The 25,830-nt window shown below is 38.3% G+C and overlaps 1 protein-coding gene across 4 annotated transcripts; it reads right to left on the minus strand.

Moving 5' to 3' along the window:
- Positions 1-3,843: 3,843 nt before the first annotated feature.
- On the minus strand, positions 3,844-24,100 carry LOC101976813 (guanylate-binding protein 6-like). Of its 4 annotated transcripts, XM_078026664.1 has the most exons (12): positions 23,892-24,100; positions 23,721-23,810; positions 19,809-20,022; positions 18,897-19,024; positions 13,985-14,094; positions 13,600-13,796; positions 11,451-11,696; positions 10,482-10,762; positions 9,492-9,704; positions 8,125-8,227; positions 7,586-7,779; positions 3,844-6,252 (listed from the first exon to the last, which is right to left on the minus strand). In XM_078026664.1, exons 3-12 carry the CDS (start codon positions 19,996-19,998, stop codon positions 6,028-6,030), a joined length of 1,887 nt encoding a protein of 628 aa, XP_077882790.1. In that variant the 5' UTR covers positions 19,999-20,022; positions 23,721-23,810; positions 23,892-24,100; the 3' UTR covers positions 3,844-6,027. The 4 variants fall into 4 exon arrangements, with proteins under 4 accessions (XP_077882790.1, XP_077882792.1, XP_077882791.1 ...); XM_078026666.1 differs by lacking the exon at positions 19,809-20,022; XM_078026665.1 differs by lacking the exon at positions 23,892-24,100 and having other exon boundaries at positions 23,721-23,876.
- Between the last annotated feature and the right edge of the window lie 1,730 nt (positions 24,101-25,830).

Consider the following 25,830-nt stretch of genomic DNA (forward strand, 5'->3'; position numbering starts at 1 on the left):
GTCAAAAATTTGTACTTTATAGTGGTGCTAGACAACTTGTGGTTGTTTACTTGCAAAAACTAGGAGTCAATCTATGTTGGCACTTGGGCTCAAAACGGAACAACACATCATGTCAAACCACTGCTGCACAAAATGGAGTGATTCAGAGCTGGGCACAGCCTGAAAACCGTGTTCTATTCATCATGGATGGACTCACAGAAGGACACAGGCTGCTCTCCACAGGATTAAAGGAGAAGGCTATCTAAAAGCCACTATCAATCAAGGACTATGAAAACTAGGCCAAAAGTAGGAGAAAAAAAATTAAATCTGAGAGAAAATTTTAATGAACAAGAAAACAAATAAGCAAAAGAGAGAATCAAAACATGCAAAATCCTGGTGTCCGATGAACATTAATGGAATTGGCAAAACACAAAGAAGCAACAAATTGCCATCTTTATTTGCAAAGGATATAAAAATGACTCAGAAAATCTTCTACTATACTATTAGAAACAAGCAGATAATCAAAGCATCTTTATTGTGTTAATCTACTAGAGAACTAAATTCATAAGACTAGTGGATAACCTGGATTTCCAAAGGAAATAATGTTCCTTGAAGACATACATTTTAATTTTTGCCTGAATATGGAATTGAAAAGTAATAAACTTAAGATTTCTCATAGCAAAATTCAAAAAAGTTATTTCTTTCAAGTAATAGTTTTTGGGCAAGTTTTATATATCATATGTTGTAATGCAATTGGTCATTTATATGCTAAAAAGTATTCCATAGACACTGGCTACATTCAATACTCTGACAATCAGCAGGTCATACCTGGGTACATCTGAATTATTGACATTGAGATGGGCTGATATGAAAGGCTACTTAGATGATTAGTTGTTCTTACCCTCATGGTGTGAGCAGAAACCAAGCACTTGATAAGGTTGCAAGAACAAAAAAATAGATGACCTGAAAAGGTAGGAGGCACAGCAGGCACAGATCTGCTCATGCCAGCTGTGCACAATCCAAAACTACAAACTCTGACCAATTTCTACTCACTCCATAGAGGATCCCACCATAGACCTCAAAGTCTCCAGGCTGGACTGAGTCTTGCTTCATAGGAAGCACCTCTCTAGGGTACAGATGTACTGTTTGAACATTTTCGCCTCCCTGTCAATTTTATGAACACAACATTGGCAAAATTTAATCTGAAGCTCTTGCGACTGAAAACCAGGTTGTCAAATTTGTGGAGTTGGGAGACCAAGGTCCCTAACTTCTAAGCACCAGGGGCTACTAATATCACCACAAGAACCCAACATCTTACAATAGGCCACGAGGTTACTCAGCACAGCAGAATGCAAAGGACTAAGGTGAAGAGCTAGAGAGCCCCCAGGGGCAGATGTCAGGGACCCTGGGAAACAGAATCCAGAGTAGTCTGGAGCCCAGTCAGTGCACTCAGGACTCACACCCTGCCCCCCAGGGATTCTAACTTGCACCCTCATTGCCAGGAGAAAGGCTGACTTAAGAAGTCACAGTTACAAGCCTGTAAGGGCATGAGATATTAAACATGTTACCTGAAGAGAATTCTGAAACAAGGATTAAGCTCAAACAAGATGTGAAAGCTCTGGCAAGCCGTGGACAGCTGGAGCTCACCTCAGACATGGATTATCTCTCAGGTGTGTCTTCTCAAGCCTAATTCAGGAGGGGAAATGTCCTAAGAAACCGGTGCTGGCCCTCAGGGCTGGCTTGTGAATATGTGGAGATAGTCAAGAGCTATGGACAGAGAATGAGAGCAATTGAAACTAAAAAACATTATTTTCCAAAACTGTTAGGAATTTGCAAACTCAGCATATCCATCATTTCTGAAAACCTCTGTAATTCCTCAAAGCAGTTGAATTACAGGAATTCTGGGTTCCTGTCAGGAGCTGTCAGTACTGTTTGTACTGGTGTCAGGATCACCCAAATGTAGCAGAGCCTCCTGTGCTGGTTACCTTCCCGCCATGCTGCTGCCCATGTGGACTTGAGCAGGCCAGAGAGGACCATGTGACACTGTCTTGTCAGCTCTCCTGCTCCCTAACATTCCCAGTAATTTTGGAGAGAGGTTTGCTCTCTATTCTTTGAACTTCTAATGGGTTTCTGCCCAGACCCACCTACCACCCAGCCCTGAAGAGTTTCTGTAAGAGGGAAATGCTGTGAGGACTATCAAAGGCCTGAGGGACCATGGAGAAATGATTCCAGAGGGACATCCTAGAAACTAAATAGGGAATGGAGAAAGGATTGCATAAGTGTCCAAAGCAGGGGTCTTCATATTGTATCAGAACACCATGAGGATGAAATTGCCTCATTACAATTGAAGAAGTGCACGAGATAGAACTTGATTATTGAATCATTCAACTAATTAATATTTATCATTAAGAAGATCTAACAAGAGCCTCATGCATCCTGAGGTATACATGAACTTGCTTACAACAGATGACAGATTATGACTCAAAGCCAAAGTGCATGAAGAATCTTCTCACACAACTGTTATTTTCCATTTTCTCACCTTTAATCCTTACTTCTAAACCACAATCATCTCAAGTCAACATTATGATGTTGTTGAGAGCCACAGCCAAATCAGAATGGCCCCTGGCATTTTGCCAGAAGTAGTGGTTGAGAGGTGATGCCTGCGAGCCATTAAGATGATGACTTTTGAGTTCTCGAGGATCCCCTTGAGTTCCAGTTGAGCTCTCCAGGGGATTCCTGAAGAGTTCACGTTGGTGGGTGGAGTTCCAGTGGAGGGAGTTCCGGTTGGTGTGTGGTCGCTGGAAGGACCCCGTGGGTGGCTTTCAGGTGAGTTCAGAAATAAAGTTTGTTCCTGCTTGAGTGGCTTGTGATTTGTGCCCAGCCAGACTGCGGCATGATGTGACTATTTATTATCATTATTGCTGCTTATGCAAATTAGAGAGATTTGATGGGAGTGCAGCACTACCCTGCTTTAGCACCTTATCTAAATAAAATAATTAACTATGTACTCTTTAGTATTCAGGGTTTTTCAATATTCTGTTTGTGACATTAGTCTACATTTTTGTGTATGGCTAGAGGATCACTTACTCCCATTGATATTAAGTACTCCAGCTGTGGGTATATCAAATATTTATCCATGCAAGTGCTAATAAACATTTCAGTAGTATTTAGTGTTTGAGCATTATAAGGGAAAAAAAACTATTATGAAAATTCCTGTACTTTCTACTTAGTTTGCAGGCAGGCACATACTTCTAATATATACACTGCAGAAAGGCACGTGTTCAGCACAAGCAGATACTCCAAAGAGTTTCAGAGCTGTGCTCTCTAGTCTTTGCACTAGCAGTGTGTGAGCATTCCAGGTTCTCCACAAGTTCATCAGACCCTGATTTTGTCAGCTGTGGGGACAAGTGCATGGAGTACTGCATACATGGCATACGTTAAGGGCATCTTAGTGGCAGGCCACTCCCCTCGTGCTAGGCATGTGAGCAGGCGGCCACTTACCCTGTAGGCACAGCCCTGGGCATGAGGCCATGTGTTGCAGTCCCTGTGTTTGCTCCACTGCCCACTCCTGGATTGGTTGATGCAAGGATAGTTAGCAGACATTGCATTGGTGGCTACCTGTAATCTGCTTAGCTACTGCCTGAGAATTTATACATGGTAACTGTGCAATAAAATCAGACCTGCTTCCTGCTTGGTCTCCGGAGGTCTTGATTAGTGACTTTGCAGCCACACTCTCCTCTACTCTGTTCTGTGGACCTCCTCGCTGGATGGCTGGATGAGAGAGCCCACGCAGTCAGCTGTATTTTTATTAGCAGATGTGTAGAGGTAACATATAATGGTATTAATGAATCATACAATTGAACATCTTTTCATATGTTTATTACCCATTTGAAAATCCTTAGTTTGTCTTTTACATGCATTCCACTTTAAAATCCTTTTGTCACACAATATTTTTACATCTGTGTGTTTATGTATGCTTGAATGGCTTGTTACAGGAAAATGAATAAATATAACATTTGCCCATTAAAACATATTTAGGCTGCTTTCAATATATATATATATATATCCCTGATAGTAAGGGCAACTTTATCTTACTGAAAATTAAAGCTCCAAGTTGTTTTAACTTGCCAACCTCCTCGGACTCAGAACAGAAACGACCCCAAATATACATGTTCCATAACACTGCCTAGCTGAATCTACATTCTATTACTATTACAATCTATTACTGCCTTTTGTCCCACTTTGCCAACACTTCTCTTATAAAAGCTTCCCTTTCCCTTGAGTTTTCTGAAGATGATAATTTGAAATGAAAAGGTTTCCTCTGTCTTCCATCAAAACTGGGCTTGAATAAAAATTATTTTCCTGCCACCCTGCCTCATGAGGTTTTGGTGGAGTGAGGAGAGGTAAAGCCTTGCCTCTTGTCCTCACAGGGAACAGTTCTGTGCATCATTCTGAGGGCAATTTGGAGGGAGAAAAGGGGAAAACATGTTTTAGAGTTCCAGCACTTACTATTATTGTTCTTCAAGAACAAGCATATGACATTTTACTCTTTCAAGTGTTTCTACAAATAGGCAGGTCATTTTATAAGTTAAATTGGTGGAATTTTTATAAGCACTGATAGCCTGGCCAGGAACTATCACTTTTTACCATCTCCAATTCATTCTACCTGCTCAGTCATGGGGAGTTGTGAAAACACAAATTAAGTCATGTCACCATTCTTAAAAGTCTTTAAGAATGAATTTTTAAGACTCCCATTACAGCAAGAATCAAGTCTAGTCTTCCTGTCAAGACTTGCAAAACCCTACCCAGCTGGGCTCCTGCCTGCTCCTCTTCTCATCACTCTTTGTCTCAGATTCACTATCTGGCCCTTCCTGCAGGGCCAAACACATCAAGTTCTTCCCCACTGAGGAATTTGTGCACAGACCCTTTTCTGTCTGGAATTCACATCCCTCATTTCCATCCTAATTTTGTGCTCAGTAAAAATTCATCTTAACTCATTTCCTGATGGAAAGATCACCAACTGATTAGCCTCAACTGGTTCTACACTTTCTTTCTACACTGACTCCTACACACTGTGCTAATCCTTTACGATGATTATGAGCAATTCAAATTCTTGCTATTGGTATAATTCATTTGATGTCTTATTTCTGAACTGAGACATACAAGAACACAAAAATGTAGCCACTTTCCCCTCAGCACCTTCCCAAGGCTTCCCTAGTGCCAGCAGCACATGGCTAGGGTCAATGCAGCTACCTGTTTAGTCACTGACCAGATGCAATTATGATTAAAAGTACTTGTATTGACCTCACTCAGGATCTCATATGAGTTTTTTTTTCTCTGCATTATGAATGTGTAAAACCAATCAGAACACAAACTCATAAAGGTGAGCTTTAAGTCAGTGTCGAATTTCTGGCTATAATCATCACCATTGTCATCATTTTGTTAGTTTTTCATATAGATTTCTACGATTCAGAAGAAATGATGTATGTAAGATAGATAATTTTATTACATTATCAACTTGTTTTAAGAGTTTTGCTCAGATTTGTTCATATATGTACTAGAGTTTTAGATTTTATTCTTAGTCCAATTATTTACTTAATATTTGTAATGCTTAATTTGAATTGTCAACTTGTTTGGATTAAGAGACCTCAAAGATTAAAAGGCTTCTGGGTGTGTCAATAAGGGTGTGTCTGGGAATGTTTGGCATGTGGGATATCAAACTGAAGTGAAGACCCTCCCTAAGCAGGGCATCACCATATGAAAATTTATAGTACCAATTTTATGTAGATGACATTTACATAGTTTCCGAACTTTTCTGATTAAAATCAATGCATTAAGGAACCTCTTATGTATGTAAACTATTGCAAATGTGAGTTTACTAAAACTAGCATTATCTGTAAATGTTTCCAAGCATTTGTTCCATCTAAGGCAGGTCATGCACTGATATCTTCTAGCAAGCACTTTTTATGTTTAAAACTTTGCAGAATTAAAATGAAAAACTTGAGCACCAAAATAGGCCAAAGCATGTACCACAAGACACATTTTTCCTTACTTCTTTCTAAACAGTGAGTAAAGTCCTTTTCCAAGTTTACCAACAGAACTACCAAGAGAAAATAATGCATTTAGACCATTGCCAAATGATTCCAATACTTGAAAAATCCAGGGAATTTTACTCTCCTTTGTATTATCAATCATATTTCTCAGTTGATTAATTGTTGCATTCATTTCCTCAGATTTCCTCTTGAATCCTTCCTCAAGCAAATCCTTTTGAACCTAAAATAAATAGAATTGAAAGCGGTGTAAATATTTTATAATTTTGATACTTTGAGTTATACTTTGTTTAAAAAACTTTGTCAACATGTCTTATTTTCTCCCTAAAATGTTTTCTCAACTACTGTAGGATAATTTAGCAACAAAGACTATCGTCTGAGCTAGACCTAGACACTACCAGGAAGTAACATTTCCCACTTTACTAATATTCACCCACCATTACAGATTGGCTGCATGCTAACCAAGGTGTGAGAACAAATTCATATTCTTGCCAAGAAATGTTATTGGTCTGAATAAACAGATTCTCAGTCCCACTGGGATGGCATGGTCACCATCATATAGCAATGATGAGAACACATTATCTGATCCAGAAATCTATTACCATATAATTTCCAAATGGACAATGAGGGATTTCCTCTCATGCCCTGTGCAGCTGTTTATATCTGGATTTAACTGCAGCAAGTTTAGAAGCTGTTACTTTCTTGGATTTCTACTTATGTCAGTGCAGATCTGCCTTAAGGTCTTTGAGTACAAATAGGGCTCCAGACAACATGGGACTTGGTGATGCTAACCAATTGCTGTTCCCATCTTGACTACAGCTGGTTAAAATCTGTCTGCTTAATCAGGCCCTCATGAAATTTTTGTTTTGTTTATTCCTTTTATTCATTTACCAAATACTTGAAAGTAACACCTTAACATTCAATCATTTTACTACTACACCTCTTATATGCATCTCTAAACAATGTTAATATTTGTCTTATATAAACACAGGGCTTTATCATACTTATCAAAATTATTTCACATTATCTAATGCTTCAAATTTCCTTGATTGTTTCAAATATTCTGGAAGTTGTTTTGTTCAAATCAGGGTCCCAAAAAAGTTTAAATACATTTGGTTATTAGGTCTGAACTATCTTTTAATCTAGAAAAGTTCACCTCACTACTACTGCCATGACTTCTCCTTCTCTTCCTTCTTATCCTCCTCTTTCTCCTTCTTTCCTTTTTTTAATACCATTGATTTGTTTCAGACTGAGACAATTTCCCTATAGAATGTCCCACACTCTAGATATCACTGTCATAAGATTACTTTAAAATCTCCTTAAACAGCAGCTTACACCATGTATAAAATCTAAAAATTTAAGGGACTATAAATGATTCTCCAGAGTCTAAATACAGAATACAATTAAAAAAAATCTTTTTACAAGAGAATTCAGGGCTTGAAATAAATCACAAGCAACACATGGTGATTATCTTCCTTCTGTGAGCTGAGTGTGATTTGCACTATTCCTTCTGGGGCCCCAGGACCATCAGAACTACTGAGGAGGGCATCACCCACCTTCAGCTGGTGCTCCAACATGGTGTTCTGGTTTTTCAGGAGCTCTTCTCTCTCCTCCTCCAGCTTCTTTTTCAGTTGCTCCATGTTTTCCTTGAAACTCCTCTCTTGAGCCTCCATCTGTTGCTGTTGTTCCTGTAGTCTCTGTCTTGAAAGCTCCTCTTCCCTCTCAGCTGCCTCCTTCTTGGCCCGCTCCTCTGTCACAGGAAAGTTTTAGAGAAGGAAGAAAGAAACAGCAACTATACTATAATTTCCTGAGCTCAGAGACCAAGCCAAATCTAAAAGGCAGGGCAGGGCAGGAAATCACAGAATTCACACAAGTCCACACCATCAAGCGCAAGTTTCAGACACTGATAGGAAAGGTCCTGCCCATCAGGTTGAGGTCTGACCTCTACTTCCCCTTGTTCCTCACACATTCAGCAGAGCATGCATTCCACAGAGAAGGGAAAGCTCACAGTTTGGAGAAGATCTTCCTGTCAGACCTGTCAGAGGGCTTTACAGGAATCCCACCACCACCTGGGAGTGGAGTCCTGTCCCTGTACCTGCAATGGCCTTCTCTTTATCACTGAGGGCTTTATCTGCCTGCAGGATAGACTTCTCTGTTGCTGTCTGTGACTGCAGAAACCTCTGGAAGACCTCGCCTGCCTGTGGAACCAAGAAGAAGCAAAAAACTTAGATTTCATTGGAAGACCACTTCTGTAAAAACAATATATCAGCCAGAGGCAGTGGTGCACACTTATAAATCCCAGCAACTTGGGAGGATGAGGAAGGAGGGTTGCAAGTTCAAAGCCAACCACAGAAACTCAGCAAGGCCCTAAGCAACTTCACAAGACCCTGTCTCAAAAATGTAAAAATAAATAAAAAGGGCTGGGGATGTGACGTAGGATCGTTAGGCACCCCTGGATTCAATCCCCAGGCCTCAGCAAAAAAAAAAAAAAAAACATAGAATAAAATAAAACAAACAAAAACCACACATGTCCATATCATTTTGGCTTCATGGTTAAAATTTGAGTGATTCCCTTCTTAGTGACCAAGCTCCTCCGTGTGACCTGAGACCCTCCATATCTCCTCTTCCTGCCCCCTCCTCCCCTTCTCCCAATGCTTTTTCCCTCCACCTGCTCTAGGCTCCACCTCGTCTAAATGATGTAAAATTGTACAAATTATAATCTCTAATGCTTTTACGTGTTTTTTTCCAATGTGAAATGCTGCCTCTGGTCTATGCTGCTGCTTTCTCCCACCACTGGCTGGGTATAACTTTGGACTAGTTATTAAATCTGTCTGGGCCTCTCAGTTCAGATGTATAAAATGTTCACATGAGGAGAGGTATTACATAGAGTTGTTTGGGAAACTAAATTAAAAGCTCTCGGCAAAAAGCATATCACCATGTCTATAGTCAATAGAATATGAAATGTTAATTGTGCCATTATTGTGTTTCCTGCCACCACCTATGTAGCCTGTTGTCCCTGGCTCATAAGTGATATCAATAAGTGATATCACTCAATATGTCCATTTAGTTGACTCTTTCTTACCTTGATCAGCCCTGAGAGCAAAGGTTCTGACTGAACCTTGGGAATCACCAGCACTTGGCACATTTCAAATAATGTGGATGAAGAAATTCATAAGTTCTTTCTGTCTTTCCTGAATTTCTGAAATCCACAATACCTTTGGAAATGAATACTTCCAGTCTCAGGTAAATATAATAAATAGGAAGCATTCGAAGACTAAGTGGAGTCAGGGAGTAGCTCAGTGGTAGAGCACTTGTCTAGATAGCACAAAGCCCTGGTTTTCCATCTCCAGCTCTGGGGAAGAGGGAGAGAGATAGAGGTATCATGCTTTCTTATCACTTACAAGTAGATTTAAGAGATCCTTTGACTGTTCTCTAAGCTCCCCATGTCCCCTTACTTCTCACCTTGACTCCTTTCCTGGGCACTTGCAAATAGTTCTGTTCAACATTTTCTCTTGCTTTCATGTAGAGCTTGTGGCCTCCAGGAACAGAGAAAGTTCCTGCATAAATGCTTTCCATTAGGGTCTTTGAAAGCCGATTCAGTTCAGCCTGGCAGTATTTTTCAGAAGTCTCCTCATTCTTCAGCAAGAAATAGTTCTTCTTCTCCTCTACTATTTTCTGCAATGAAATTATAGACACATGTTACTGGAAGATAGGAATGAAAAAGATAAAACTCCAAAGAACCTTATAGAAGGGTCAATCTAACTATATTGATGATGAGAAAAGCATTCAAATGGAGTAAGACTTGGGATGAATCAGAAATCACAAAACTTGACTCATTACATCCCTGAAGATCCTCTGCAAGTCTACAGGAAAATTTCTTAAACTTCCTGGGCTTCAAAATGCTCATCTATGTGATGAAGGGATTGCATTCCAGAAGCTCCATGGTGTTTTGCCAGCTGTGGAGTGCTGTGATTCGATCTTCAATGATGCAATGAAACAAGGAATAACATAAGATGAACAGCAACGTGGAAAGAGGGTCTGGTGAAAGAAACTTTGGTTCCTAGGAAAAGGAGAGTGTGCACAGAAGAAGAAACAGTATGGGGGTGACTTGCAGGTGTTCCAGGCTGGCTTGTCACCAATAGAAGGATTTTCTAATATTCATTAGAAGCATTCAGGGGCATATTGATACAGATTTGACTTCAGTCATCAGATTGTTATGGAAGATATCTATTCTGGTTTTCCTTCAGTCATCTGAGAGATTTCTGGATAATGTGCCCCAAGTTTGGGGGAAGGGGCAAAGAGGGATATATGGTCTTTGGGAACTGTATTCCTCATGAGAATCCAAAGTGCTTTATCCTTGAATTAGAGAGAAAAACCCTGAGGTCCATAAAGGCACCTCTAGGCTTCCTTTTCAAGGGAACTACCAGAAAAGGTAATAACTGAGACAATTACCGCCAGTTCCTTTTGGAACTCCTGATTTTCATCCTTGAAGGAGTGCTCCATGAAGACTGTGATGGCTTCCTTCTCACAGGCTACGTGCGCCTCCAGCAGCTCCTGAAGTGTGTCTGTGGGGAACTGCACCCACTGGGCCATCTGCTCACTGTAGTGGTCGGCTGCCTTCTGCACAGCTGCTGAGTTCTCACGCTGGGCCAGAGTAGTCACCGCATTCTCCAAACAAGGCACTGATCCACTAGAGATGGTATCTACATAGGTCACCACCAGAGTCCCCAGGCCTGAGGAAGCCAGAAATTTTAGGGGATAAATTGGAATCTATAACTCAATAAGATCCAAGATTCTAAGACAATATTTCTAAAACCTCATACACATTAAAACACACATGCCTACCTCTTTCTACTATCATCACTTTGGTGTTACTATTGACCTCAGTTTTATGGTTCTCTAGGCCACAGTATTTAAAATGTTAACTATCCACCTCCCTGTAATATACTAAGTGTATATGGAAAACATAACATCTCAATTAAAAGTCAAAGGAAAATACATTACATAGGTTGACCAATGAGGAAAGGTATATCAGATTATATTTATTGCCAAAACTTTCAAAGGATTTTCAGGTGTTTACAGGCCAGCATTTATATATGAGCTACTATAAATTTCTAAAATACCCATCACATTCTGCTTACAAATAACACTTAACATATAAGAACTCCCCTAAAAAATAGTATCTATCTGTTTTTATACACTATTAGTGATTTTTATTATCAATGGAGGATTTTTCAGATATGTGGAAGCCACAGACACCAGTAACAAAGTGCATAATTTTACAGACGGTCTGTAAACCCTAACAAGTAACCTGATTTAAAATTGTGCATATTTCTCCAATTATCAAACAAAACTAATGGAAACACATTTTATAGTATATTCAACATGTATTAGTCAACACAGAAATATGAAAAGACTCACGATTGCCAGTAACCACAATCCCCTCTCTGAGTGTCTTGATCTTTGCCTGGGTGAAGATGTAAGAACTGAAACTATTTGTTTGTTCCTGGAATTTAGGATCCAGTTGGTCTTCTGAGATGCTCTCAATATGGGCTAGGTGTTCTTTGTTATTTGTTGGCCAGTCAAAGACAAAACACTTCCGTTTTGGAAAGAAATTCCTGATGCATTCCCTGGGCTGATTGAACATTGCAACTCTGGAGCCATTCCCTGAGGGATGGGGAAAACAAAGAATATAGTAGAAATTGTCTTAGGACCGGGAACTAAAGATTTTTTGATAGAGGTTGTTGTATCTTTGCAGTTAATATATACTGTTAAAGAATTGTTTTAACATTAACATTCAATACTTCTTTGCACACCAAACTGTGCCAATGATGTAACTCTGACAAGAGATTTAGATCCTAGCAGAAAAAAAATATCTAGACTGATATCCCCAGACCAGAACGAGTTGTTATTTATTATATGTTCACTGAATGAATGAAAGGTTAAACATAAATCTCTGGTCCACTCAATCCCTTGCAAAAATTGAGCTGTGGGAACAGAAAGAAGACACACAAATAAGTGATAATGGAGCAATATCAGAAGTAACATTAGGAATACTGAGAACAATACCATACTTCATTAAGGAAAACTACTTCCGTGCTAAAAAGAATTCACTTTTTAAAAAGCCAAATAAACAGAAAGAATGAAATAGCTGTTACCAGGGGTGGGGAGGAAATGGGAAATGTGGGTCAAACATTAAAGTAACAGATATGTAGGAAGCAGAAGTTTAGGGATCTAATGTCCAACATGAGGACTATGGGTAACAAAACTACTATATTTGGGATTGTTATTAAATCAAATCAACTAACTATGTGAGATGATAGATGGAGTATCGGCTTCACTTGACTAATCACCTTACTATCTGTATATATCCCATAATATTGGGATGTAATATAACAATGTAGTTTGTTTTTTAAAAATAACTTTCACACAATGTTAGCTATTTGTAGCAAACATTTCCAAAGACCAAAAGTAAACAAAATGTGATTTTTAAAATTTGAGACAGAGGTGTATATTTGATTTGACCTTTTGCTTTTCTGCCTATCAATTTTTCAATTAATGTTTTGAGAAAGCATAGAGAGAAAAATGAAAGCCCAAAAGAATAAATCAGAATTGGTATTCTCACAAGATTTCTTTAGCTATGCACCCATGCAAATAATTTACATATAAGCAATATGTACACCAATTAATATATTTTTTAAAATAATACCATGAATAAATGTGTTGGAATTAAGAGAAAGCCATCTCATACAAGTAAAATGAGTGTCCTTATAATCATAATAAGTATTGGAAAGGAATAAATAGAAAATATACATGCTTCTTCAGGCCTATTTAGAACACAAAGGTATGAGAGTGGGAAGGGAGTACTACTGGCAAGTGAACTCAGGGCCATTCCAGGGAGTTACATACCCAAGCTTTTTAGGTTTCATTTTAAGATAGGATCTTGCTAAGTTGCCCAAATTGGCCTCAAATTGAAATCCTGCTGCTCTAGGAAGGGACCACTACCACTGAGCTATATCCCTAGCCTTTTTAATTTTTTCATTTTGAGACAGGTCTCATTAAGCTTGAACTTGAGATTCTGCTGCTCTGTACTCCGGAGTGCCAAGAATTACAGATGCCACACCTGGATCACAAAGGTATTCATATGAATGAAATAAATACACTAGTATTTTAAAATTAGAAGAATTATCTGTGTGAAATACATAATTTTTCATCAGATGGGTTTTGGATTATAATTTCATGTCTAATAATTTTGAGGCCATTTGTTCTCCTAAACAGAGGAAAGCAGATGCCAAAGAGGATACAGAAGTGTCTGGTCACTAGAAAGTTTTAGCCTCCATTGTAATCAGGATACTAAAGTAAAAATTGTTTAAAAGAATTTGGTTTTGAATAATTTCATTGTACTTTAGGCCTTACATATCATAAGTAAACATCAGTTCCTGGAGCTCTTCAACCTATACTCCACTCACCATTTCTACAGACCTCAGTTCAGTCTCAAATACTAATGGAAGCCCAGAAATGATGGGCAGTTCTCAGTGATCCCACCCACTCCTGAGCCACACTCTGGTACCTTTAATCAGCTTCAAGGCATTCTCCAGGTACTGGTCTTCTGTGATGTCCTCACCATTAAACTTCAGCTCTAGGGTGAAATCCCGGACAGTCCAGACAAAGTCTGGAAAGAAACTCACAAACTCTGTGCAATCTTCTATTTCATCAGGATCTGAGGAGGACTTTGCCCTGATTAATTCTGTCAGCTCTGTCACATAACTAGGTCTTGGCTGAGGAAAAAACATCATTTCTGTGTTTCCCTATTAAAAAGTTCTAATAAACCACCTCTTTTGCCATAAGTGCTCGCTGCTTCACCAGAAACCACTAATTGACAGGGCAAAAGATAATGACTCAATATTCATTCCCCTAAACTCAATGACAGGGTGGTTGAGTTCCTGGAAGGATACTGCAGCTGGTCCAGGGCCTGCTGATTGATGGTGCCCATGCTGTTGTAGACAAAGGTGCTGCTGAGAAGCACGGCCAGGGCAAAGATCCAGGAGTCATTCTTAGGGTCACCCTAGGAAGCACATTACAGCAAGGAACTTAGGAGTTAAGTTTTACAAATTCATTCAGACTTTATTCTGTCAGTCTTTCGTTTATGGGTTTACTAATAGGAATTCATATGCAATGAAGAAAGACCTAAACAAATAACAGCTTTGACAATTATAATGTTTCTTAGAATCATAATTTCTTCATATGATGATTCTCATCTTCACATAGCTTTATTTTTCTCAATGAGATGAAATAATATACATACATAAACTTGTACTCTATTGGGTTCTCAATAGGATATTCATTCAATCATTGATGTTAGCATTTCCTCATTCTCTCTATATATTTATTGGCCATAGACCTTATAAAACATATAAATATCAGAGTAGGGATAGCTGGGCATAGATGGCTACTGATCCCCTGATCTTAGATTCAGAAAAACAAATTTCACAATGACAAGTTACTTTGAGATGACTAATTCAAAGCAATGAAGATATTCACAAAAATAAATACAACACAGATAATAGTATCTATAAAAATTTGGATCTTAGTAATTTATATAAGTAGTGAAATCCATAGCTGTTATATTAAATTAAGAATTACATGTCAATCAAGAAAGAGCAGAGCTATGAAAGTTGGAGAAAAATATGTATGAAGCCTTCCTAGAGATCATGAGCTGACCATTAAAGATTTGGCAGAAGGTTGACAGAACAAATAAAGATGATCCTACAAGTAGAAAGATCCACAGTAACAAAACTAGAGATTGTAGGAGTCTTTGCAGTGAAAATAGTTATTTTGTTTGACTGAGAAGCAAGTAAGAGCAGGAAACAATGCTGGATTGTGAGCACTGACACAGGTTGATGAAGGACATGAAAGGTCAGGCTAATTTGTTTCTATAAATTGTAGTATTTGTCTAAATTAAATCTAGAAATTACTTATAAAGAGTATATAAAGCTTGTTCCCAGAGAGCAAGGTAATAACAGATTCAGGCCTATAATATTCTATATAGCAATTTAAGGGTGGGGAGATTAACCTATTCATTTCCTTAATTCCCCAAAACCCTAATATTAAAAAGTAATCAATGTTATTAGAACTAAGACTTGTGGCAAACGAAAACCCATTTAGATAAGCACATACCATTGTTTGATAGATGGCTTTCAACTGCCTATGACAATGACATTCTTAAGTAAACAAAAAGAGAAATTCTAAAATCTATACAGGACTACAAAGGATACTGAATAACCAAACCAATCTTGAGCAAGAAGAACAAAGGTCAAGGGATCACACATCCTGATTTAAAATGTTACAAAGCTACAGTGATCAAAGCAGTATGGCAATGTTGTAAAAGCAGGCATCTAGACCCATGGAACAGAGAGCACCCAGAAATAAATCCTTGCTTTAATAGTCAACTCAGCTTGGACAACAGTGCCAAGAACACACAATAGGGACAGAATGGCTTTGTTAACAAGTGATGTCAGAAAACTGGATATCCATAGCCAGAAGAGTGTTTAAAATTGAACTCAAAATAGACTTGAAACTTGCATATAAGCACTGAAAGTGGATGTACTACTGTGTGTTATCCAAAGGAAATGAAGTTGAGGCAAGGAATCATACCAAGTGTTCATCAATGGATAAATGGATGCAGAAAATGTGGGAAATGCACACACCAGAATACCACACATCCATAAAAGCAAGGAAATTTTGTCATTTGCAACAACATATATGAACCTGCAGGACTTTAAGCTAAAGTGAAATGAAGAGAGACACAAAAAGCAAATACCACCTGACCTCACTTGTATGTGGAACTTATAGAAGTTGCATCCATACAAGTAGAGAATGGAATGGTTGTTGAAAGGGTGGTCCAAAGGCCGGGAAAGGATTATAGAGAAATATTGGTCAAAGGACACAAAATTTCAGTTAGATAGTAGGAAACAAAAATGACCATGTGTCCTGAAATTTCAAGAAGAAAAGAGGCAAAAGCTTTTTAACATTGGTCTAGCCTTGGTTTTTGTGGAAATGGCACCAAAAGTACAGACAACAAAAGCAAAATCCAACTAAAAACTTTCTTGCAAGCAAAAAAAAAAAAAAAATCAGCCATGTAAAAAGGAAACTACAGAATGGGATAAAAATATTAGCAAATAATATCTGATAAGGGGTTAATATTCAAAGTATATAAGAAATTCATATAACTCAACAGTAAGTCAAACAACTCAATAAATATGAGAAAATGACTTGAAAATACATTTCTCAAAATTTAATATACAAATTGCCAATGGGTACAGGAAAAGATATTCAACCTCACTAATTATCAGGGAAATGAAAGTCAAAATCACAATGAGCTATCACAACAATTAGGATGGCTGTGAACGAAAAAACAAAAGATGACATGTGTTGATGAGGATATAGGAAAAAGAATACTTGTAATGCTGTTGATTGCAATGTAAATTGGTATAGCCGTTATGGAAAACATTCTGGAAATTCCTCAAAAAAATAGAAGTAGCATATAATCCAGCAATATCACTTCTCAAGAGCCAAAGGAAGTAATTGCAGTATCTCAGAGAGATACCTGCCCTTCCATATTTATTACAGCATTATTTCACAATGGCCAAGAACAGACGTTTATCAAGGAATAAATGGGTAAAGAAAGCATAGAGTATGAGTACTCAAACCTAAAAGAACAAAGGAAATCATGCCATTTGCAAAACATGAATGAAAATTGAGGGCATTATGCTAAGTGAAATAAGCCAGGTACAAAAAGAAAAATACTATATTATCTCATTCAGGTATGGAATATAAAATGGTCAAATCCATATCAGCAGAGAAAGGGATGGTGTGTTCTGGAATCTGGGGGATGTGAGAAACAGGGAGATACTGGTCAAAAAGTATAGAGTTTCAGTTATGCAAAATAAATAATTTCTAGAGTTCTAAGGTATAGCATGGTGACTATAGTTAACACTGTATTGTACACTTGAATTTTGCTAAGAAACTATGACTTCAGTGTTCTCACTACAAAAGTAAAAAGAAAACTAAAAATTAATGCATGTATTAATGTGTTTGTACTAATCATTTCACAAAGTAAATCAAAACATCAACTTGTGCACCTTAAATGCATACAATTTTGTTAATTATATTTCAAAGAAGATGATAAAAAGTAAGCCCAGAATATCTAAATCCTTATGAAAAAAAGGGAGTATATAAATTTAGACACTTTTCTCAAATAAGTCTCAAAATAAAGCATAAAAAGACAGATCACAGGCTGGAACCGTAGCTCAGTAATAGAGTGCTTGCCTAACACATGTGAGGAACTGGGTCTGATCCTCAGCATTACATAAAAATAAATAAAATAAATGTATTGTGTCAAAAAAAAAGAACAGATCACTCAGTTTATCTATTGTTAGAAAGCTACAATATCAAAAATCCATATTAAAATGTGTATTATAAGTCAGAAATATGCTTTGATAGTACCAGCAGTCATAGATTTCTCAAAGACTTCCAGAATGTTTGTAGTTTGAAAGGTGGATCAGGAGGCTTTCCTCATCCACAGGGATAAGGCTGATACCTCTTCACCTTCCTATCAAGCTCCGTTTACATTTAACTATTTGATCAAGTTGGGATGTGCTGTGTGGATCAGTTGTCAAGCTATTGGAAGTGCTAATGGATGACAGCCCTCAGAGGTCAGCACTCAATGAGAAAGGCTTCCAGGGCAGAACTCCAAGGACTGATCAACACCAGGGATCAAGGCCCAACTTCCTTGTCTCAACACAGGATCCCTCCAAAGGGCCAACCCAGCCACAGATTTCTCCATGGAACTGACAGGGGTCAGGCACTACACTGCAGCATGGGATCTTCCTCTCTCCAACCTGTTTCTTTCCCAAGCTTTCCCAGGCATAAATATGGTCTCCTCAATAGGTATAGATCTCCTCAACAGCATAAGTACCATCTCCTCAATGGGGCTCCAGGTTTTTTGAGGACAGAGCCTTTACTTTGTCAGTAATGCCTATCTACTGAGTCCAGAAGACTAGAACTTAGCTGCTCAATAAATTTTTATTATATTGAATCAGAGCATTCACCCTACTGAAGCAAAAATTAAAGATAGGTAGTTAGTGTAGATAGTGATATGGTCAGATTGAGAAAATGGAGGCCAATTTGGGTCCAGGAAGTTAGAGACTGCCCCTGGAGATTGGAATGTTAATGCCTCCAGAGCCCTTTGAGCACCAAGATCATAGGTCTGTACTGCCCCTCCCAGAAGGTTGTTAAGGAAGCTTCCAATGAGCAGGCAGGAAACTGCTAATTAATGCCTCCCAGGCTGCCCATTCCCTTCCTGCCCAGATCACTCCACCTTGGCCATTTGAACCCACCTGCTTCTCACGTTTTACCATTCCACCTAGATCTCTTGGGCAGGAAGGAGAGAGATAAGGGGGAAGAGATCATGAGAACAAAGAAAACCTAAAATGTATAAAAGGAGTAAGATGCTGTCACTTCTTGGGATACCAGGATACCAGCTATGGCCCCCTTCTCCTATTTTTTAAAATGAAGTTGCTTCCCATACTTGCCTCAGCTGCTTCTATAATGTTCAAACTTCCACATTTGAGGAAGCAGAACTCAATGATAAAGGGTGGTATTGCTAACCATCAAGAAATAAAACATTCTATTCACCATCCCTCTCTCTATCTTATCTGAGCTGGAGGTAAGATTTAGGCTTCCAGTTTGCCTTATTCACTATAGTTCTGTTTCCAGGTGGTAAATCAAAGCAATTAAATTGTAAAGGGTCATAAAGCAATAAGGAGAAAATTAAGCATACAAAGGATCTGAGACTCCCTCCCTCACCTTTTCCACATCGCCCAGACCCTCAGTGTCCAGAAGAACCAGGGTGTGATTTGGCTTGATGGGGTGGGGCACACACCACATCCAGATGCCCTTGGTTTCCGATTGCACTGTGGAGCCCAAAGGAAAGCCTGCAAGGGAAGGGGAGAACAACATATGCTGAGAGCAGAACTCCTAAGCAGCCTAGAACCCACAGAGCCTGAGGTCTTGGATTGTGTGTACCCCAACAGCCAAGATGGTGGAATCTCTTCTTCCTCAAGAATGCCTTACTTTGCAAGTCACCTATTTTAAGAAGCAGAGGATCAGTTATTAATCTGAGAATGATGCCACTTGAGGGTTCTAGATGAAGACAAAGAGGCATTCATGAACTAGACAAAATGGAGGTCACTAGTAAGAAGCATTTTAAAGAAACGGTGAGGCTCAGAGATCTTCAGATTAAAGATAGATGTAAGAACAAAAAAATGAAAAAAAGGAATTTGAATACTATTTTTTTGCATTGAAAAATAAGTGAAAGAAAAAGCAAAAAAGAAAAAGAGTAGTTGCAATAGGAAGTGAAATCCAGGGAGGATTTTTAAGATGACAAATATTCAAAGATCTTTACATGTTGATGAAATATTATGTAGAGGGAAAAATATTTTATATAAGATAGAAGAAACATTTCTGGAAGTGTTAGAAAAGACGTGGATGTTAGAAAAGATACAACTGTGAACACCAGTAGGAGAGATTTTCCTTAATCAGAATAAAGAAAAGAATATGGGGAAAGATTACAGAAAAGCAGTAATTTGGCCATGAGAATTAGAATGAGAAAGTTCCTTTACTGAGAAAAGTTGGGTCCTCCCTTGAGTGAGGATCATCACTAAGAAGATGAGATTCAGCTGGAGACAAGCAACTGGCCCTGCCCAGGACACCACTCACCGCAGTTCTGTCCTGCCAGACGGTTCATCAAGTAGGATTTTCCTGTACGGTACAGTCCAACAATGGCCACCACTATGACTGGCTGATAAATCTTCTCAAGAATTCTTAGAGCCTGCTGGTTCACCATCAGCTGCTCATTGTTATTTTCCACCAGACAAATAGGGGCTGACATTTTCGGTCCAGATGCCATAGCAATCTGCTAATCTGGAACAGCCTCCAAGTAGAAATAAGATTACAAAGTCATTCTCTGTCTCAGAGTTATCCAACCACCCATCAACTTGGGACTGATGAGCCATCTGTCCTTTGTTTGGGACTACACATAACTGAACAAGAGCAGACTCCACAAGGTTGCCTTCATCATTCTCCCAAATCTCTAATGTTTTTGATGAAATTTTTCTTCAAGTAATAATAAAACCCATGTAATGTTACTAAAATATGCTAAAAACTGTAATAAATAATTTATGTACCTGCAAGTTAGAGATTATTCAGCCAATTTAGCAAATGAGATAAATAAGCTTCACAAATGCTGAGTGAATATGTCACAGAGACATGATTAAAAAGCTAGACAATTGAGCAGAATGGCAGAATGGCAGACTAGGAAGCTTTAAGCTCTTGTTCCTTCCATGGAGATGTAAAAAAAAAAGCTAAAATAATCTTATAGGAATTCTGAAAACCATTCAAAGAAACAGTATGCAAAGCCACATTCAAAATAGAAGGAAATTCTGTGTCTTTGCTTGCCCTTTCCCTAGCCACTCCCCAGGACATCACAGACTTATTCTGAAGGTCTAATCCTGAATCCTCCCCACACTTTGAACTGGAGGGAAAGGAGCAGACATTATTAGCAATAGGCTAACCTGACTGGGGGGCCTACTTTTCTAGTTTGTTTTTTCCTAACTTGGATTTCAGATAACCATGAATTCTTGGATATGATACCAAAGCACAGGAAATAAATGAGAAACAGATAAACTATACTTCTTTAAAATTGAAAATTGTTATGCACAAAGGACGCTATCAATGGAGCAAAAGAAAACTCACACAAAATGGGTGAAAAATATTTGCATATCATTTGTCTGATTAAGGATTAATCTCCAGACTCTACAAAGACCTCCTACAGCTCATCAACAAGAACAGAAAACCCAATTTAAAAGTGAGCAAATGACTGAAATAGACATTTCTCCAAAGAAGATATGCAAGTGACCATAAGCACATTGAGACAGGCTCAACTCCACTAATAACTAGTGTAAAAGGAAATTTGGAGATATAATAAAATTTTAGAGTTTGTTTGAATAAGATCAGTTTGTGTTTGGGGAAATATCCGGATTGAAGACTGTTTTAGTGTTTGTGTTCTGATAACAAAGCCTCAGAATCAAGTATTTATTAGAAAAATGTAGAAGCATGAGGAATAACTGATTAGTGGTAGTTACAAATTTGCCTTTTATGGGTTAACATGTAACAAGTATTAGTCACATAATCATATGTTAATTGGCTACTTATGAGTAACTGAGGTTAGGTTTTCATTCCATTTTGCATAAGCATTTACCCAAATGACCCAAGTTTGTTTTGTTTAGATTTGAAGCTTTCACAAGGATAATATTATTTTTAACATCTAGTTGGCTTTGTTTGCTCAGAAATTTTTCAGGCCAAATCTCCACTTTAATCTTGCTTTAATATTAAGGAAATGCAAATCAAACCACAACATAGAGCCAGGTGTGGTAGCTCAGGCCTGTAATCCCAGCATAAACAAGAATAAGTTTATAGCATTTGCTGGTAAATGGATGGAACTGCAGAATATCACAAAAGTCAATCATATTAACCAGCCCTAAAAGGTCAAAGATTGAATGTTTTCTCTCATATGCAGGAACTAGATGAAAATAAGGGAAAAGAAAAGAAAAAGAGATAGAGGAATACCATGAAAATTGAAGAGAGTTCAGTGAAGTAAAAGAAAGAGATTGAGGGAGAAGGAGGAGGAATAGGAAAAGGGAGGAACAGTGAAATTAATCTGACCAAACTTTCCTATGTATATATATATATGAATATACCACAGTGAATTTTACCTTATATGTTTAAATAATTTATGCATATAAATTTATGTATATAAATTATTTATATGTAAATAATTTTGTATCTTTATTGTATATTATACAATTTATATATTAAATATTAATATAATTTTTATTATATATACTCTTTCATATATATCCATAAAGCACTGTTTTTTTAAACCCATAAATAAATAGAAGAAAGATCAGTGGGGTAAAGAGAAGAGGGTGGGGAGAAGGAGAGGCAAAGGATAAATATGGGAACTGAATTGGAGCAAATTTTATTCCATGCTTGTATAATTATGTCAAAAAGAACTCCAGGGCTAGGGTTGTGGCTCAGTGGTAGAGTGCTTGCCTAGCATGCCTGAGGCATTGGATTCAATCCTCAGCATCGAATGAAAATAAAATAAAGGTATTGTGTCCACCTACAACCAAAAAATAAATATTTTTTTTAAAAAAGAACTTCAATATTATGTATAACTGAAATGAATTAATTTTTTAAAATAGCTGTAAGATTCACATGAGTTCACTTAAACCAGGAGTTTCCTCTAGCAAAGCCTAAGTTGGGTAATTACAGAGTTAATATGAGTAAAACTATAGGTCCAACCTGAAGGGTGTTCCAACAACTAAATGAAACAGCAGAAGTTTATATCTTAGAATAGCATACATCCAATGCAGAATTCAGTAAATGTTTCTTGAATTAATGGAAATTAAGTTATAATAACCATACTAAGCAAATCAGTCCATTAGATCATATGTCTCAACAAAATCTGCACACTGTTAATTTTTCACAGGAACAGCACATTAATCAAGTTCAAACATGCTGTTCCTCTTATCTGGTTCTCCAACGTGAAGAACATATAATCCCCCAGCATCAATGTTGTGATTCCTGGAATTATTATAATTCCTCAAATTGGGAGGGCCCCCTCTCTGCAGTCACAGGTCTAGGATGATACGGCTGTTACTGCAGACAACTTTAGAAATGTCTCTGGTTAGCTATGAATGAACTGCTGAACATTTTAAATTCAAATTAATGATTATTCTTTTGGTCCTGTTGAGGAATGGTTTCAAACTTCAGTGTACATAAGACTCACCCTAAGGGATTATTAAAATGTAGATTCTTATGCATCTACATTCCTAACAAGTGCTACAGTTGACTCTGATATCCCTGTGAGAAACAAACATCACACTCACACACACACACACACACACACACACACACACACACACACACACAGAGCATCTTGCCTATACAGTTACTTTGAAGAAAAAAGATCAGCACTACGTAACTAAATTTGTTTCTACATGGGAATAGTTCTCACTGTAAAGATATCTTAAGTGTGACTACGAGAAAGATAAAAAGAGAAGTCTCTGGATTATAGTTGCCTTAAGTTCCTAGGCAGGGAGCCTCTCCTTCTGCATATTCCAGAACTGTGAAGGGAACTGAAAGAGGTCAGCAGATGGCAGATGGGCTCCCATCCAGGGCTCTTTCCACTCCCCTAGCTTAGGCCTTGAGTTGAAGATGCAGGGAATTCAGGGACCAAGGGCTTCTGTGTGTCTGGCTGTTACCTCGAAGCTGCTACTGGTCAAAGGAAGAAGCTGAGCTTCCCCAGAACTAAAGCCAGGGAAAGACCCCTGCAGGCTCAACAATGGGCTACCTTCCCTTCCTGGCCAGCCTCCAATTGCCACTTTGAACTGGAAATCAAGCCATAAGTAAGACTAGGCTGCATGTAAAAAGAAGAAGAGGAAGAAGGAGGAGGAGGGGGAGTTGGGAAGAGGAGGAGGGGAAGGAGGAGGAGGAGAGGAGGAGGAGGGGGAGGAGGAGGAGGGGAAGGAGGAGGAGAGGAGGAGGAGAGGAGGAGGAACAACATACCTGCTCCACTGAACTACAGCTCCTCAGCTTCCTGGAACTCTCCTTTCCAGTCTTCTGCCTTCTTCCACTTCTGCCTCTCCTTTATATAAGCTGAAAAGCAAAACCAAAACTAAGTTAGCCCTTTCCACGAATACAATACTGCAGACAAACTGAAATTAAAAAGTAACTCACAGCATTGCTAAATCTAACAAAGACATGTCTGAAAAATCAGACCACAACTCAGATACAGATGTTTGGTGTAGAGATAAAAGGACAGAAAGAAAAGCCAAACACTCCTGGTGACATCTCCGCCAACACAGTCCTGCCAAGCTTCTTTTTTCTCCCTCCTCTTGAAAGGCTTTCACAGGCTCCCTTTTAGATACATTGCTCCAGTTGGCTTATGTTTCATTGAGAGAGAGAGAGAGAGAGAGAGAGAGAGAGAGAGAGAGAGAGAGAGAGAGAGAGAGAGAGAGAAAATCTGTGTTGCAAATGTAAGCAAAGTTATATAAATCAAAACTACTTCAAGCATTTTGCTCTTATTGGAAATCCCTGTTTTGCTACTGAAGAGTTTTTAATGGTTTTGAACATAGTATACGTTATCATTTTATAATAAAATAGAGAATGAACATAAAAATGAGTAATCCTTTATTTTATTATCCAGAGATATTCATTATTGACATTTTTTTCAGTATTCTCAACGCTTCCCCAATACATAGCCCTTCCTAACACAGGGCTTCCCTTTTTACAGACATGTAGCCAATTGGCAGAGTTTCTAAAGCATTTTAGAATTTGTGCATGCTTGTGCAGCAAAGAGACTAATCAGTTACCTCTTCCCATGGTAGGAAGATAAAGGGTGAAGTGTGGGGGAAGAGGGGAGGGACATGCATGAGAAGGCTGGGCTGTGTGAGGGCAGAGGGCATTCTCCTTCCACCTCTCCTTCAACCTCTTCTTCATTAAAAACTCTTCAGTAGCAAAACAGGGATTTCCACTAAGAGAAAAATGCTTGAAGTAGTTTTGATTTATATAACTTTTCCTAGTAGCTCTTGATTTTCATCTGTGTGAACTCTTGCCTGGCTGCCTGAGCCGTGCATTCACAGGTCTGCACAACTAATTGTACAATTCCCAACAACAACATAGCACAGCCCAGAGCCCTGAGATAAGCCAAAGATGAACAGGTGCTGAAAGAGTATAGTCAGTTATACTGCAGAAGAGTCTGATTTGGTTGGAGGGCAACTGTCCACATTTGCAGACTCCCATGAGCAAGGAAGCTTAATATTAGGGTGCATGGCATGGTGACTCCAGGCAGCCTAGTAGGGTGGGCAAAAAGCAAAAATGAAGGTCATAAAGACAGACTTGGTAGGGGTGAATTTTCCTTCATTTTCTAGACATAGCCTTAATGACAGATTAAGGAATAACACAGTGGCCAGGCATGTTATCACGTGCTACACCCAAGAGAAAAGTTTGCAGGCACTGCCACCCTGTGGTGACTCAAAATCATAACTTACTCAGTGATGTGAATGCTGGATTTTGCTATGAAAAATGATTAGCTGATATCAATCAACATGGAATTTATGATATGTTATTATTAATGTAGAACTTTATACTAAAATATAAATTATAATGAAGTAGAAATTCATGTATGGAAATATATCATCTACGTGTGTAATAATACCAATGCCTTTACACATTTTCTAATGTACACATTGGCTATTATATAGATTCTTTAAAAGTTCAATGAAATGATGGATGAGGTATAAAGTCTTAAGCTCCTATGGCGAAAATGTGTTTTTATTTGTGTTCTCCCTTGAAGAAAAAGAAATTTGGATGCATGTTGTTTATTTGCTGTGTAATGGTAGAAGACAGAGGAATGGAGAAGGGGGAAAAGGAGATTAGACAGAGAAATGCAGTGTTTCTGAAGGACAATGTGGAGTATCTATTTATCCAATATCACACAGTTCTCATTGGTTTAAAATTGTCCCAGAGGTCTTTTATCCCTCTGAACTTATAGTTTGTGCTTGCGCAAATGGGCAGGCTTTCACACACTGGAGAAAAAAGCCAGAGAAAAAAAAGCAGAAACATATATGAGGTGGGACAAGTGGAATACTATAAATGTCTACCATGCTACAATGAG

This window comes from Ictidomys tridecemlineatus, chromosome 11, assembly GCF_052094955.1.
Source record: "Ictidomys tridecemlineatus isolate mIctTri1 chromosome 11, mIctTri1.hap1, whole genome shotgun sequence".
NCBI lineage: Eukaryota > Metazoa > Chordata > Mammalia > Rodentia > Sciuridae > Ictidomys > Ictidomys tridecemlineatus.

What these genes read in the sequence shown, in the direction of transcription:
- LOC101976813 (XM_078026664.1), bottom strand. Translation starts at nt 19,998, where the DNA reads ATGGCATCTGGACCGAAAATGTCAGCCCCTATTTGTCTGGTGGAAAAT. An exon ending in AGTTCCAAAAGGAACTGGCG is followed by an intron (nt 9,705 to 10,481) that starts GTAATTGTCTCA and finishes ATTTCATTGCAG; the next exon opens with AAAATAGTAGAGGAGAAGAA. An exon ending in TAAAGAGAAGGCCATTGCAG is followed by an intron (nt 7,780 to 8,124) that starts GTACAGGGACAG and finishes TTCCTGTGACAG; the next exon opens with AGGAGCGGGCCAAGAAGGAG.